Source organism: Camarhynchus parvulus, chromosome 1 (assembly GCF_901933205.1).
Source record: "Camarhynchus parvulus chromosome 1, STF_HiC, whole genome shotgun sequence".
In the NCBI taxonomy this organism is placed as follows: domain Eukaryota; kingdom Metazoa; phylum Chordata; class Aves; order Passeriformes; family Thraupidae; genus Camarhynchus; species Camarhynchus parvulus.
The window spans coordinates 19,745,682-19,762,752 of NC_044571.1; the positions used below are offsets into that span (position 1 = coordinate 19,745,682).

At 38.0% G+C, this 17,071-nt stretch overlaps 1 protein-coding gene across 2 annotated transcripts in view; it reads left to right on the forward strand.

Moving 5' to 3' along the window:
• ARHGAP6 (Rho GTPase activating protein 6) overlaps positions 1–17,071 on the forward strand; it is a 292,853-nt gene that overhangs the window by 256,977 nt on the left and 18,805 nt on the right. For both annotated transcript variants that reach the window (XM_030943793.1, XM_030943803.1), the window contains exons 4-8: positions 3,559–3,815; positions 8,317–8,512; positions 11,518–11,573; positions 15,222–15,372; positions 16,579–16,727. In XM_030943793.1, the coding sequence (XP_030799653.1) occupies positions 3,559–3,815; positions 8,317–8,512; positions 11,518–11,573; positions 15,222–15,372; positions 16,579–16,727 (809 nt within the window). The remainder of the gene's footprint in view (positions 1–3,558; positions 3,816–8,316; positions 8,513–11,517; positions 11,574–15,221; positions 15,373–16,578; positions 16,728–17,071) is intronic.

Consider the following 17,071-nt stretch of genomic DNA (forward strand, 5'->3'; position numbering starts at 1 on the left):
GGATTTTAGCAACTCAAAACCAGCATTTATGATGTCCTTAAGAAAAAACATTATGATGTCCTTAGCCAAATGCTAAGGACCCTAACCATAGTTACTTTTCACTTTATTAGTATTGAAAGACTCATTAGAATCTAGAATATAGATCTCACTGGCTCCTAATAGACTGTTATGTTCTGTGGGATGGAAAGCAGTTTTCACCAGCTGAAATTTCGGAGAAATCTTTTAACTATGTTTGGACAGGGTGACATGAGGTCAGGTAAGCTATAACCATGTGGGTCAACATCCTGAATATTATAATTTGATTAGCAGAAAGGAGGATTTGGGAATATTATCATTTGATTAGCAAAAAGGTAGATTTGGGATCACTGAAACTCTTATTTGATCTGGCTAAGAACTTTTCTGTGATATGCTGCTTTTTAATAGAAAATGATGATTTACTGCCAAAGAAAGATTTCTTAGGAACATATCAGTTTCAATCAAAATTTTGTTAAGAATCTTGACACAGCTGCAAGACTGACTTTCTGGTAAGAGAAATTATGCACTTCCCCAAAATAGTAAATTCCCTCCTTTGCCAGTAAACACTGAAAACTGGAGTGTATTAAAAGTGGTGCTGGCTAAGGATACAAGTCTGTTTCCAAACTGATTGCCCAATCTGCCAGGTTGTTTCACATTTTACATGATGCTTTTTGCAAAATGTCTTTTTAAGCTGCCCGTCTCCTCACTGAATAAGTGATCAATTTTTTGTTGAGTTTACAGAGAATAACTTAGTAGCTTTGGCACTCGGTATGTATACAACAGACCAAGGTTTGAGCCAGTGCTTTAAGGTACATGTCTTCATGCAAATGAAACTTCTCTGACAGAGGGGATCCCCAGCACACATCTGTAAAAAGGCAGTTGGTCCTTTTACCTTTCTTGTGAGACTGGAGCCTCAAACCCACACATCTTGTGATTTGAGTTAGTGCCCTTTCTGTCCCATCTATCGGTTGCTAATTACTTCACAGAAATACAGCTTTTCTTTTTTAATGAATCTGAAATGTCAGAAGGGCTAACATTCACTCTGATTACCTGTCCAACAAGGAAGCTGTTGGGATTGAATGCTTCTGAAGAATGGTGAGTAGAACATGCTCCCAGCCACCACAGCCCATAGTGCAAGCACACACACAGTTTGGTGGGAACTTGAGGCTGCAGGCAGTCTGCAGAGGGGGCAACTGATTCTCTTAATTTCAACAAATGAGCAAAACTTTACTGGGTTTGCCAACTCTTTAATGTAATTACCACTGCCAGCCAGCACCACTGCCATCTGTATTTAGTTTGAAATTCAGCCAGTTGGTTTTCATCCAGTTCCACATCTCTGCCAGACACTGAGCAATCGAGGAAGTGGTTCATGTCCTCTGAGAAGGTCTACATCAGAACATGCTGGAGTAGAGGCTCATTGTCCTTTCTCTAGGCCACACTGAGTAAGAGCAATTAAAAACTGGAATCCCACACCTGGGAGTTTCCAAGGAGGGGCAATGCCTACCTCAAAATGCCAGCCTTCACATACTGAAGTCAGGAGAGGGTCATTTTAATGAAACTTGTTTAATGAAGCAGTGCTGAGAGCTCATCTCCTGCTGATCTTGCCCCAGTTGATGTAGGATCAATGGCACCAGCCTGCTGTTGGGCATCACATGAGCTAAGTACTGCTGTCCTCTCCCAGTCTGAATCACAGGCAGCTCTGAGCCAAACCAGAAAAATATACTGTGTTGGCTTTTCTCAGGAAATGTTGAAGAAGGACAAATAAAAAGGGGGGCTGGGAGAATAAGAAAGCACCCGCTTAGACTGCCAGAAGGGGACACGTGTTGCATATGTGCATTTCAAATTTGTCATCTTAAATGTTCATTAGGAAGATAATTCAGAACAGTAAAAAAATTAATATTGATACTGTCATAATTTTGTAGACACACTCTGCTGAGTACAGGAGGGAAGGGTCTAACTGAAGTCCTGGAACTGGCAATCCCTGCATTGCTTGATATCTGTGTGAGGATGTTCTTTCTTGTCCTAAATTAAATGCAGATGGTTTTAGGTGTCATTCTACTCATAGGTCACCTCCAGAGTTGCTTGATATATGAGGCTCTGCTTCCTGATTTAGTTTTGACTGGCCACCAAAGTTAACTCATATCTTAACATTTCATGCTTCTAAAGAGCAGGAATGTTTCTACCAAATCAGAACAATGGGCTGTTGTTTCTTTAGTGTGATAGACTAGCAGTGTCCTCATTCAAGATTCTTAAAATATCCTCTTCTTTTCAATGCCTTACTTAATACAAATCCAGATACAATTTGCAAGTGTCATCAAAGACCTAGTCAGACTTAAAATCCCAGGAGGAATTTTGGCATTTAATCATTCACACAATTGTGGCAAAGAAGAAGTATAGTATACAAGAATTTTTCCATGTGCTTCTTTTTTTTTTTAATAATTCCATTTTTGATGCTTAAATAAATTTGGTTTTAATCTCTGGCGCTTTATTTATTCCTGATCTGGGCAAGTCTGAAGCTGGAACCTAGTAGAAGTTGCACTCATTTTTACCAGGGTGAATAGCATCAATAGCTATATTTTTTTCATTACTTTTGAGCACGAGCCAGTTCTAGTTGGAAATCTGTCTCAGTAGTTTTGCTTCTGCTAATCTCAGATAGATATGATTTGAAAATTATTGATGAGAATTTCATTGTTGCTGACTGATTTGCTGTAAAACATTTTTCTATTTTGTAAAATATTTAAGTATTTTACTTTGAGATCTGAGATATGTGCTCGTTTTGTACATTACAGTTGTATTGATGTGAGAGGATTACGTTCTTTTTCTTATCAAGACAAACATGTTCTCTTATATTTCCATGTGTCCATGCTTTTTTATTGTTACAAAGGAACTTTATATTGATACACCACTATTAAACAGGTTCAATCTTACTAGTATTTAAAACAGTATAGTTCTTCTGTGAATTTAAAACTATATGCTTGAAGGCTTAGTCTGAGTGGTGAATGTACTTCAAAGCTCTCTGCACAGGTAGATTCATACTCCCTGAACTGTAGTGAAACCCATGCACGTGCCAGGACCCCTTGACTCTGGTGCCCTACAGCATTCATGAGAAAGGAGCCTGGTGGAGGGATCTGAAACATGAGAGAGAGCTTTGGCACAGTCCAGTGAGGCTCACAGTCTCAGGATGGTTACCAGAGCTCCTGATGCCCCTGTGCACCATCTACATGTAACTAGAAGTGTCTGACTTCTGACTTCAGTTTCTTTTGGTGGAAGTTAACATCTTAATTAGATTTGATCTCAAGTGATTTTCCAAGATCCTGTGCAGAGTATCTTGCATTATGTGAGTGGATATATGATTTAGATACCATGGGCTACGACAACCTGGCATTGCTGTTGTTATTATTACTGAGTCCAATACTTCATTGGAATTACTATATATTTAAAGGGACTTCAGATTGTTTTTCTTAACAGAGAAAGAGTTAATTCTTTTTGTAGTAAATGAATACCAGATGTTTGGTAACTATTAGGGATTTGTTGTTGTTGCAGAATTTATTCCCCAGGCTTTTGGAATGCCTTTGTCTCAAGTGATTGCTAATGACCGGGCCTACAAGCTCAAGCAAGACTCTCAGAGAGAAGAGCAAAAAGATGTTTCAGATTTTGTGGCCTTTCTCTTGCCATTTGGAACTAAAAGACAGAACAAAGAACTTTCCAGCAGTAACTCATCTCTCAGCTCCACCTCAGAAACACCGAATGAATCCACTTCTCCTAACACACCTGAGCCAGCGCCACGCGCAAGGAGGCGTGTAAGTAGACACACTGTAGGTCCAGAGGGTCTAGCTGGACCAGGACAACCCTGTTGTGTGTGTGGATTCTGGAATACTTTTTGTTCAAATAGTGGGTTTTTTCAGGTGGAAGTCAGCCTCATCAACATCAGAAAACTCTTAACTGTAGTGGAAATCTTCTTTTGCTGATGCTGGTGGGAAAAGGTCATATAGACCCTGTGAGTCTGTAACAGATCACAGAGAGGCAGAGAGGTTATCTAGAAGTCTTCCTGTTTGCTCCCTTTATCTACCTCCTTCTAAGTCTTTCAGATTTAACAAATTCACTCTGTCTTTAACATAATTTTTTCAGCAGTTTTAAAGTCTAAACCTATGTGTTTGATATTTATAGGTATATTTATCTTAATCTAGCTCTAACTTGATAATAACCCCATCCTTATATTAATAATTAATAATTATCCTTGACTATTAATCCCTATCCTTATATTAATAAAAATCCTCATTTTCTAACCCATATCATATCCTCCGTGGTAAGTAAGGAATTCTCAGACCAGATTTGTGCCAGGGTCTTCAAAGGATGTTTCTGCATGCAGGCTAGGAAGATGCCTTTGACAGCAAAACACAGAATGGTGGGTTTGGGTTGAAAATTAATCTGCATGTAAAATTGATCATTTTTTAGCATAAATCTGTTCCTTGTAAATAAACTTTATGCTCTGAACTTTCTAGTTCTACAGTTGTTAATTTTTTTCTATTGTTATTGTGGAATAGAGGTTCTAGACTTTCCTGCTTTTTAATTTGATTTGCAATGGAGGGAAAAAATGCATAATAAAATACTTTGAATAAAACCCCTTTTAAGAAATCTGAGCAAGAATTGAGGTACAAGAACAGACTGGAAAAGAAAGTATTTTCTTAAAAGCCTCACCTTCTTTCATCCATAGGCTAAAACCTGCTTCACAGAAATTCTCTGTTGGGCTCTTCAAACCAGGGATTAAGAGGGGTAAAACTGGAGTAAATTGCAAATTGAGAGAAGGCAGAAGGCAGGTCATGGGGCTCTTTGTTTGCCTAGCTGCCAGCTGAAGCTTGAAGTGTCTATATTCTGTCTGCAAAACTGAAAGCATGATGTTTGCAGTCTTGTATACTCATTAATGCACATCTGTTGGTCTGTGCAAACCATATGAACAGGCATTTGTGTTCACACAAAAATGCAAAGTTGCTTGACTTAAGCAAAGGGAAACCCATGAACTTCTTTCAGAGTTTGGCAGTGACAAAAAATAAAACTTCACTGTATGTACTCGTTGGCTTCAGAACCTTTTTTCATAGGAGAGAAAGATAACTCATGTGTCCAGAGGTGGCTCATCTGCTGTTCTTTTCACAAAGATTGGATGATAAGATTTCTGACATGTATGTGACCAGTGAGCAGGCAGAAGAACATGGATCCTTTGGTACGTCCACAGAGATCCATCAGGATCAAGTTCCTAAAAGCTGAGGGAGGGTTTTGCTTGTTTTGTTTGTTTGGATAGTTGGGGATTTTTTTGTCACTACTGGCATTGCAGCTTTCAGAGTGCAGAATTGGAGCGTTTAGTCCGCAGCCATGAGGATGCAGCAGGACATGGTTCAGCCACAGAGAAGTAAGAGTAGACTAAAGCAGGCAGTATGACATGAGGGAGCTGGCATTTTCTCTAGGGAATGAACTTACCTAATGAATTTCATGAATTTTCCATTATTTAACATTAATATCAATTCATGTCCCATATCTTGTCTGTCTTTATAATTCTGTTTATCAGTGCACTTATCCCTCCGCCCTGAGCTTACTTAGGGGATGATAAGGAAGCCTGCACTTATCTTTTATCTCTTGAGCACCATTGCACTGTTTTCAACTGACAAATGCTTACAAAAAAAGGAAAAAATTATTTGTTAGTAAATGCAACTGATATGACCAATTTATCGCAAAAATGCTGCACAGACACCTGGAGTACAGATCCTCTTAAAACTGGAGAGATTGTTTATCATTGCACCATTCACTTCTTTGCAGTTGTGTCATTCACTTTTGTGTATTTCAAACACAAAAGTGAGTCTTCAAACAATGAGACTTTCAGTAAGAGTTAGTAGAAGGTAATGCTGGCTGCAGAGCTCATGGTGTGAGTGCTGTGGTTCTCTCTCCAACAGCTTGAACTAAAGTCACTGTTGCTGCATTTTCTGTGCAGGAGTTTTGCCCAGCAGTTGGAAGTTGAGACTTTAAATTCCACTTTCCTTCAAGTTTCTGTGTGCTTAGATTAAGACTTCCCCGGTGTATTTAGGTTTTGAACTCATCATGGAGAGCAGGGACTGGCATCCATTATGTGCAAAGGTAATGCCTGGTAGATGGTACTTGATTTTCTTTAATTGCTGGGCACTGCAGTGTGTGTGTTACTAGACTTGGAGCAGTGGTGTGCACTCTCCTCCTCCTCTGTTCCTCAGCAGTCAGGTAGGTCAGTCTGAGCCCAGACTAATAGATCTGGCTGAGTTTGAGCTGCATTTGTGGAGTATGTTGGTAACATTTTCTTGTGCACTTTGTAAAATCAGAGCTGGCCTGAACTTGGTATTGTCAAGCCATGACTTCAGTCACAGAACTCAAGGTCACTCTTCCTAAAGCCAGCTCAGTGTGCCAGTTAATCCACAACTTTGATAAAATGCCCAAGGACCACGTTGAACTGACTGTATTTGCATCTATTTTAGGGATCTGAATCCGATTTAAGTGACTCTGATAATGATTCATGAGGTGAGGATGCTTTGCAGACAGGAAAGCACCAATAAAGGCAGGGTATAAAGGAGGACACCTGTCACACAGGGGCTGCACTGGTGAGGGTGGGGTTAGGATTTTCAGTGCCAATTCATTTATTTGATGTTTGGAATGCCAAACTCTTAAATAACATCCAAATATCATTCAGTTGGAATTTTACACACATGGATCATAGCCAGAGGTTCTTGTTTGGTCTGGAGGGTTTTTTTGTTTGTGTTTTTGTTTCCTGTTGGCAGGAAATGGTAAAAGGAATCAAGCAGATGTACTTACGAGAGACATCAGAAATAAAGGTCAAAAGTTGCATTCTAAAGGATCTAGTAATTGTTTATAGTAATGCGGGTAAAAAAAATCTGAGAACTTCACTGTGTTTCATTTATACATCTACCATGAGTTATAAGAAGCAGAACTATACCTGATAAGTTAAATGGGGTTTTTTTAAGGTATTAAGAACTAGAAATTTATCAATGAGTTTGAAATCTCAGTAGACTTTTAGTGAGTTTTGCCTATGAGTTGAAAATCTTCATAAAGTTCAGCTGGCTAGGCTGATGGAACAAAATACTTTTAGAGCTTTGAATTCCCTTGTAAGCAATTCTCATTTAATTCTCAAATTCTCATTTAGTAGACATAGAGTTCTGACTAGCAGTCTATAAATTGCCTGTCAGCTTTTAACAAACTATAGTTGTCAGAACAGTTTTGAGTAGAAATTTACATTTTCACTATTACTTCTTAGGATGGCCTGCTGTATCTCTGTACTGTACATTTTATGTTACGGTAAAATTTATGCTTTGTTTCAGAAAGAAAGAAAATCGTTTACAACAGATATTTTTAATAGGAAAAAAACCTGACTTTTTAATTTATGATGATGATGATGTGATTATTATTATTATTGATAATAATATTAATAGACTCTATGTACCCTAGAATGTTTTTTGCCTCCTAAGTTTAATAAGACTTGAGAGAAATGGTAATTTTGAAGTGACAGTAATCTTGTGCTTTGAAAAAAAAAGTCTTGTTTTTGAGGTGTGAAAATTGAATCATGCTAGAAATCTCCAGCTGCTTGTGCTGCTTTATCCTTTACAGACTGCTTGAAGTTCTGCACCTTGCTGTAATCAAAACCTGGATTTCAAAGCTTTCATTGGAATTTTAATGATTTTAAAATATTAAGATATGTGAAATATCATTATTTAAAAAATATTGCACCTCAACTTCTCTGGTGTATCTTTATTCTGTGATGGAGTGGGATTATTTCAAACTCCACAGCTGTATGTATTTGGGGTATTGACTGTTAACTGTATATGTTGTATGGTTATTAATCATTTTGCATAAATTTCACTGATACAATGGTCCAAGATACAGAAAAAGTAGGCAATAAGATTTAAAAATTTCTATATATCTCCATGCACATGAATATGGTACTTCAGAGGTGCACCCACAGACCATGATTCATCCTTGCCCTGCAGTATGTGCAGGCTTACATCAGTAAAAGGATGGAATGAAGGAGTGGAAAGCATTTCAATTTTCAGTATTTTAATTTGTATTCCTTGTAATATGATTAGAATAACATTGGTACCATTCCTATCCATTACACTGGTATTATAACTTAATTAATTTATAAAAATGTTGTAGCTAATGGTATTGTTATATTAGTTTGTTTAAAATGCAGGTAGGCAAAAGTCTATGTTGAATGTCCTGTGATGCTGAGATTCCCGCAGCCCTACTGATTGTTCATGTGTGTGTATTTTACAGGGTGCAATGTCTGTGGACTCTATCACAGATCTTGATGACAATCACTCAAGATTGTTGGAGGCTCTCCAGCTCTCTTTGCCAGCAGAAGCACAGAGCAAGAAAGAAAAGGCAAGAGATAAGAAACTAAGCCTGAACCCTATTTACAGGCAGGTTCCTCGGCTTGTAGATAGCTGCTGCCAGCACTTGGAAAAGCATGGTAAGAATATTTTGTTTTCCCAGGAGTGGCAGATGTATTTTTAATATAATATAAATAAATGCCTATTTTGAGAAGTAAGTATATGCAAGGACATCTTTGAAGGCTAGACATTTCCCCTCCTGTTTTGCCTCTTGCTAAAAATACTGTCTCACAAGTAATTCGGTACATGATAGCTTCCCAAACTGAAGATCTGTGCTATGAGCTCGTAAACTGGCCCATAGAGCACAGGGATAGAGCCTTTTCTTGAAGATCGCCCATCTTGTACTGGGCTGCTCAGCTCTGCAGAAACAGCTCTTCACACCCCACAGGTTTACCTGTACCTTCAGAACAACAAGTCTGAAATGTGCCAGTCAGTCTGGAGTCATGCACAGCCAGTGGATCTTAAGGTGTGAGATCTAGATTAACTATTTATACTGTAAGGCTTTTGATATTTGAAGATGGGGGTTCAGAATAAGAAAGAATTCCATGCTAAATATATATTAAGCTCCAAATAGCCTCTTCCTGTTCACTGCAAGGCTTGAAGGCTGAATATTCAGTTTGTCTCTGGCTTGATTCCTCCTGCTCAGGCTCAGGCCTGCTCTCTCCAAAGGAAATCACAGACTCCTGCCAGTATTCTTCCTATGTGTTCATGGTTGTCCAGACACAAGCCTCCCACAGCTTTACATAATGCAGAAACAATAGTCAATCTAGGTATCTGCTCACCATCTCTGCCAATGTATCTTAGCCTTGTAAAGTTTTTTAATGATAATTGAAATAACTTGGCCACAGCAAGATGGAGCTATCACATGGCCAGATAATCAACAAACCATAAAATAATGGTGATTGTAACAGCAAATGATGTATTAGATGCTAATTTCACCAGCAAGAAATCATTTACCAACTCTGAATGAAAGGCTTTTGCAAGATGAGGGACTGCAATTTAAACAACAATGCTGAGGTTTCACAATTCATAACTGAAACCTATCTTCCTTACAAATGTATCAAGGAACACTGCAAAAGATAGTTGCTGTTAGTCTTTTACAGAGATTAGATACCATGGCTGACAAGTAAGTATGGGATGATTAAATTTGAGATTAATGACTTCCACCCCTTTAAGCAAAGGTAGCTGAGTTTGGAGAACATGAAAGTGTCTGAGTCAGCCAAAAAAGCCGCCCAGCTGAGCATCATTCAGATACTGTGATTTTATGTCACCTGATCATCTGTGATAAATTTTTTAATCCTTTTAGTGGACTTCCATAACAAAGTTCTTTTCCATATGATGCTCTTTATGGAAATATTTCCTTTACATTGTAGTTTTCTTTTAAAGGAAATCTGTGATGAGTTATTGTGCCTTGTTTAAGAATAAACTATGATATACCACAGTGCAATAATCTGATATAATCTGGGGCAAATACTTCAATTTTAAATCTAATCTGCTTTCTACAAGACAGTCATTGGCACTGAGAGAAACCTAAAAATGGTAGAAGATGGACCCTATATCAACATCATTCCAGGCTATATAATGGACCAAGTTGCTGATTCTGAAAATACATGCCTATATGCATAAGTCCTTTTTCAGCAACAAATCACCAGCAGTTTCTGATGATTGCTTTAAAGGATAATTCTGAGCATTATATGACCAAAAATGGTTATGTTTTTAGACATTAGAGCACCTGTTCTTGTTCAGCTTCCCGATTTTCCCTGCGTTCACTTCCCAGAGATATAAAGGCCTGGCTTTCTGTAGACCTGCAGTGCAGCAAAAAACACTATATGTCTGTGTAGGAATGGGTAAGCAGTCTGCAGGTTTTGCCCAATGTGTGTAGTCTCCATCTCAGATGATTCTCTGCCAGTGTTCCTGCGTTTACTAAATGATAGTCCATCAATGTAATTTTCTGTTAACCAAAGAGAGAAGATTTGAAAAGAGGTGTTATGTTGAGACTAAAATCTAAAAAGCAGAATCCTAACTGAATTTCTGTGATGAAGATCTGCAACTCCAAATACTATTCAAGGCGACTCATCTCCAGCAAGCAAGTGTTGCCTAATGGCTGTCAGAAGGCATTTGTTTCACAAGGAAATTTTACACTTCCTGTGTGTCAGTAGAGATTAGAGCTGCAGAGTACCCCTTGTTAGACCATAAACTGCCAAGCTTATGGATAATTTCATCCCTTTTGCAAAACTGTATAACCATGTAAAATTATATTATATACACAGGCCCTTAAGGCTCTAAAATTTCCACTCACATTGTCATTGCCAAAGACCATGTCACCTCTCAAATTTTTCAGGCCCTGTTAGTCTGCAAGATATGTCCATTTGAGAACCATATTATAATTTTCTGTATTTGTAGTGGCTTTCTGCAGGGCTACAAGAAAGTTTGAACTGATTTCTTATGAAATAGCAGGCAACATCAATTTCCTAATCGCTTTAAGTCTAAATGACACACTTCTGCACTTTGCCTAAAGTACCACAATGCTTCTTTATAGCTTTCCCTCTATATAATGGCTGTTTCTACCTTATAAACTGCACACAACTCCCTGTTGAAGTTCTTCCCTGTCACAGTCTGCCTGAGTGCCCTATTTAGGTACCTTTGAAGGAGACTCTCAACTTTGATATGACAGGAACTTTAGAGCCAGTGAGTTACCCCAAATACCAGCCTCATCCTGTATCCAGATACACAGCTCAGTGCCCACATATTTAGTTGTTTTACTGCCTGTTTCCTTTGATATCAGTCCTGGAAGTTACACCTCCAAACCCTGAGCTCATAGCAGTAGCACATCCAAAGTGGCATCACAAGAAATGTCACAGAGATGCCATTTTGCAGATTAAGTGTGATCCTTTAAAACCACAGTGGATGGCTTCTTAATCACATCTTGCATCAACATGGTAACTACACATTTGTGGAGAAATATGTTGCTTTTCTTTTTATTTATTCTTACAAGTACACACATAGGTTAGAATGCTTTGGTTCGATGCAATTTTCAGGAGAATATTGAACAATAAAATAGTGCTATCATGTGTTTCACTTGCAGGTCTCCAGACAGTAGGAATATTCAGAGTTGGAAGCTCAAAAAAGAGAGTAAGACAGGTGAGTGGATATGGATATGGTTTTCTTTCATCAGCTATAATACAAACAAATCTGATTCCTTTTGTTGTTATTTCTTTCCCATCTGTAGCATGGTGAAATTTAGTCTTTCTGGGTCAGTGACTTTGCTGTTTTTTTGATGGCTCATAAAAAGCTATTTCCAGTATCTTTTACATCTGGTGAAATCCTTGTCAGGTTCTCAGCAGGTTAACAGTCTCTGTATGTTTTGCTCTGGAAAAGTAGCACAGGATTGGAGATCCAAATAAACTACAGTGAAGAAATTTTCCAAAGGTCACACTGCAGGGAAAAAAAAATCTTGGCTGTTCGTTTCATCTCAGAAACAGCTGAAGCTCCCAAAGTAAACTCAAACTGTAAATCTTCTTTGGAAAACTCATGGTATGAGAAAACATGCAAGTACAGAACAATCTCTTTGACCCTAAGATTGCTGCTCCTAAATATCACCTTTCTTTTACCCCTGCTAGACTACAAGGACAGAGCAGACCCTTCTAAGTCTTAGTCTCAGCTAAATTCTGAAAAAGCAAAGATGGTGTGCAATTAGGTTTCAGAGATAAAGTCAAATGTGGGTGTTAGCTCCTAGGTATACCTACCTAGATATTCCCAGAAGCTGGGAATGCATGTTGAATTAAAGCAGTGGAGATAGTGGTTAGTGTTTGCATGATGCGTAAGGAGGGGATAAAAAGATACAGGAAAATGTATCCCAGGAACTCCCTCCCAGGAAGTTAAAACCAAAAGCATCAAACCGGAAAAAGAAAAGCAAAAGAAAGCTTGACTGCATCTGATCCCACCATTTATAGTTCTTTGCAAAAAGTTGCAAAAACTTCATAGCGTAATGTTTTATCATTCTGGAAAGTTACCTTGAATAGCTAAACTGAATTGATTTTGGCTGGCAGGACAGCATAGCCTACTGAAATGTAGCTTATTCTCCAGCAGTTTCTATTCCTGCATTGCTGGTGTTATACTAGGCTATAAAAGCATCTGCAGAGGCAGTTTTCAGATCAACACTGAACTAGATAAAGTACTGAAGTTGCCTCACATTTGCATTGCAAGCTTCAATGTCAAAACGTACATAATCATTTAGGGGTGAGTACAATTGCATCGTATATCTGGGGAGAAAGCAGAGAGCTTCTATCATTCACTTGTGAACTAAGCCTTACTCTGAACACTAATGCCTTTCACCACTTTTTGTTCTACTTTGTTTTCAAAAGGTGAGGAAATTAAGAGATTTGGGTATCTATGTTTTTTATTACATGGACTAATTTATTGAACTAGGTAAGCTGATATATTTCATTAAACAAGGAAGCATCAACTTGGCCCTTGTAGTTACAGTAATAAACGCTGTCAACATGAACACATGGGAAAGTCTTGATTCAATTAAAATTCCACTCATTTTCTGAACCGTAGAAAGCCAAACCCAGCACTCAGATTTTGGTGTGCTTTTGCAGCTGTTCATTAGTTTTTCTTGTGTACAAAGTAAGCATATTTTGTTTTCCTTCCTTCCCCAGTTAGAAAATGTCCTGTTTCAACTGTAGTTTGTGGCAGTAAATACATAAGTAAGTAGATGCATGTGCCAGAAGTGGTTTTGATTGGTGAGCAGGAAGAGAAAACCTAGAACATATGCATCTCTTGCAAACCTCCTCCTTCATGTTTAGTGAGGTGTAGGACAGAGATTCCGAAGCTCATGTTGACTCAAGGTGGTAGATCTGGTGCATCAGGGTGCCAGGTACCATCTTGTGTCTGAGCATTGTTGCCAAGGTTGGGGTGGGCAGCCCTTGATGCTGGGCCTGGTGACATTGTGGCAGCTTCAACCCTGAGGATGAACAGTGAAATAGCTGGAGCTCTGCTCTCCTATCCCCTGTTCCAGCACAGATGTCCTCATCTCTCATATCCAAGATTCAGTGGATGCTGTAGTTCACCACCTGTGTCTTTCAAAGTCTGAAAGCATTCCATGTGAATGGAGTCTGAAAGACTTAAAGTTTAAATATACAATATACAGTTCTAACAGCCATGATACCTGGGTAAATGTGGTCACATTTCACCATAGCTTCTATGATATTTTGCTGCATAGGACATCTCTGTAGGTCTCACAGGATATCAGATCACAAGTGCCATATTCAAGTCTGTAACAGCAGTTTATGATTTAGCCAGCTATTTGGGAAGTCTGAATTCCTGATGCAGTGCTAATCTGTTTCCTCAGCTGCTTTTGGGCAGTTAAGTTCAGAAACAATCTTCTGGATTGAGGTAATTTATGGTGCTCTGCAGGGATGTTCTGCATTTGCCACCAGTCTGGAGAGTAGAATTAAGCTGGGAATGAAGTCCTCAAGTTGGTACTGGAAGATCTTTGACCATAAAATCAAAGAATAATATTAGATAAAGAACATATTCTGGTCTTCATAGCATAATTATTCATTATTAGTAATGACTGATATTAATAATGTTAAAAGTAATCCTAATAAATTAGAATGGGGGCTGTGGTTTTTAATGAATATCTGTCACACCTATTATGAAAGCTCAATCTGAGTTGAAAACAAAGGATTTTCACGCTGAACACACTGAAGATAGATTTGCATGTGACCAAGATTTGCCACAAATTTTTACAGGCATATAGTTTCTTGTGACTTAGCTTCTTTCCTCTCTTTGGTATATATGTAATATTCCTGATGAAGAAACCTGATACCTCACATTTCTTTGTTTATAAGATTTAGCTGTAATCACTCTCTGAGAAGATAGGTGTGACATTGTGATACATGCTCATAATGTTAGCAAAGGTACATTTTTTTTTTCAAAATGCAAAAGAGTAAAAGGTGAAGCTGTCAGCCTGAGGAAAGTATTCTGCTCTTGCTGCTGGAAAATCCCTCCAGAAGGGCAGGCTTTTACCTTTTCATAAGGTATTTTGGATTTGGAAGAGTGTTTTCGTCTGCCTTTGGGAAGTGTGATACCTTTGAATTATACAGCATTTGTCTGAGGACCAAAGCAGGGGAAAAAAATTAGCAGTACCTTGTAATGATGTTAGCTTGCTGTTTGTGAACTCTGTAATAGTGATTACATAATAAACATAACTAAATTAGGAAGGCAGAACAAGGTGTGTGTGAAGGAATGCTGTGAAGTCTTAGCAAACCTGTCTGCTTGATACCTATCTTTACATACAGTCTTAAATGACAAGAGAAATGTGAATTTGGTGGTGGATATTAACATGATATTACTAATAATGTTTTTCTACAAAATCATAAATGTTACAAAATGTAATTTTAGTCTTTCTGGTTCCAGGGATAATGCAGTAAGGTGATATAAGAGCCTGTCTTGTAATTTTCCTTATTCTCTCTGGTTTCTGCCTTTGCCATGAATCTTGCATTTCTGCAAAAATTATACTTGGATACATGTTTTCATACAAGAGTGTCATATATTAGCTAGAAAAAAAATTGTATTTTATTACAGCCTGGTACAAACCTTAAGTTATGTATTATGGAATAAGCAGCAATTAGATATTAATTATGTCGTTGACCTTACCAAAGACTAATCGTGCTCATCCTTGAAATTAAAAATGAGTAAATCTGTTTCTTAAAAGATTTGCAGTGTTGGGATGTATTAATTGGGACAGTAAGTGACTATGGTTTTCTCTCATAATTTTTTCAGTTACGTGAAGAGTTTGACCGAGGCGTAGATGTTGTATTAGATGAAGAGCACAGCATTCATGATGTTGCTGCCTTGCTAAAGGAATTTCTGCGTGACATGCCTGACCCACTTCTCACCAGAGAGCTTTATACACCTTTCATCAACACTCTCTGTGAGCTCTACAGCATCTTGATTTATCAATTTTCAAAGGCTAATTTGTTTGAATTCTTTGATCTCTACTAATAACCTTCTTTTATTCTATTCCTTTAATGCTCTGGCCTTGATTTTCTCCAAGTATTTGTTTAATACACTATAAATTATATAGTATATTTAATGACAGTAGTATATATAATATAATATAGTCTATATGAATATAAATAATATAGTATATTCTTTAGTATAAATTTACTGAGGTCTTGGTTTTACTTCTTGGTTTTATACTGTAGAAGTATAATCCAGAAAACTAGAACAAGGGTTTCACTAACTATACATATTTTTGCATTTGTAAGGATGGAATTCATGTTGTCTATTAAAACCTGATCCTGTCTTTAATCCAGCAGTACCAGGTCACAGACTCCCATTTGAATCCTTGTGTCTTAAAATTTTTAGATCTGTCTACTGACCAAAGTTCCAGCTTGGCTTGAAAAATTAAAGTTTCTTCATATTGTTTCTTTCATTCATTCTTCTTTGATAGTCCTCAAAGCCATAATATTAAGTACTCCCAATTGTGTTGCCTAAGACCCAAGTGCAGACTCTCAGGGATTTAGGAAAAAGTAAAGTTGGACTTTTCAAGCTTATGTAGCTGCCTGGTATGGGTTCTTCAGATGCTTTCTAGCCCTCATGTCTGAGATCCTGCCTCTGTCCCACCTTTGTCACGGGCTGCCATTTAGATGGTAGGTGGTTCATGTGGTGGTGGTAGCAGAATATCCTTTATTTCTCTGGTTGCTTTCCATCTCCTGGTACTTCTGCAAGATGAAAAACTGTAAGAAAACTGATTAAAAATGTCTGAAGCATAAGCCTGACTGGAATGCTTGACAGCTACTGTACATACCAGTAGCTATACCTAAATGAATGGAGTAAGTAAAGTAAGCAGAATATTTGACTTCAGTAACAGTGATGGAGTGTAAAACTTTTAGGATAAGAAAAATCCTATTGAAAAATCCTATCTTGTGAGCAAAATGTTGACCAACTAAGGCAAAAATCCCATAGCAGTAGTTCTTATAGTTTTGATGTTTCCTTAGAGTTTTCTCTTTTTCTTCTGATGCTGTAAGGAAAGTGATTCTTAAGCAAAGCTATTCCTATACCTTCCTTTGGGTTGGGATCAGTATATTTGTTCTGCTTTTAGGTTATTCTTAGAACATATTTTTTCCCCTCTTAGTATTAGAGCCAGATGAGCAGCTCAGCACCTTACAGCTTCTCATTTATCTTCTACCTCCTTGTAACTGCGATACCCTTCAGCGCCTGCTGCAGTTCCTCTCCACAGTAGCTGGCCATGCAGAAGACACCAGAGACAAGGATGGCCAAGAGGTAAGTCCTGGTCACTTGTGTCCTTTGACTTAATTCATGGTCTGAAAAGAGACCTTTAAAGCCTTGAAACATACACAGTGGTGGCATATCCCTGAAAGATGGGAGAGACTTAATCTGTTTGCCTGCACTTCTGCCATTTGTTTATTATGTTCTTAGGGCTGTGAAGGTTTAATTTTTGTATGACTTAATCAGTAAAGCATCTACCACTTCCTTTGGGAGATTCAGTGTACCAGCCTTGCTGTCAAGAACATCTAATGTCATCCATCCTTCCCTTGCTGCCTTGTTTTATCCCATAATATTCTATGGGAAAAGTACTCAGAAAAGGTCAGGCATGCAAGGATATG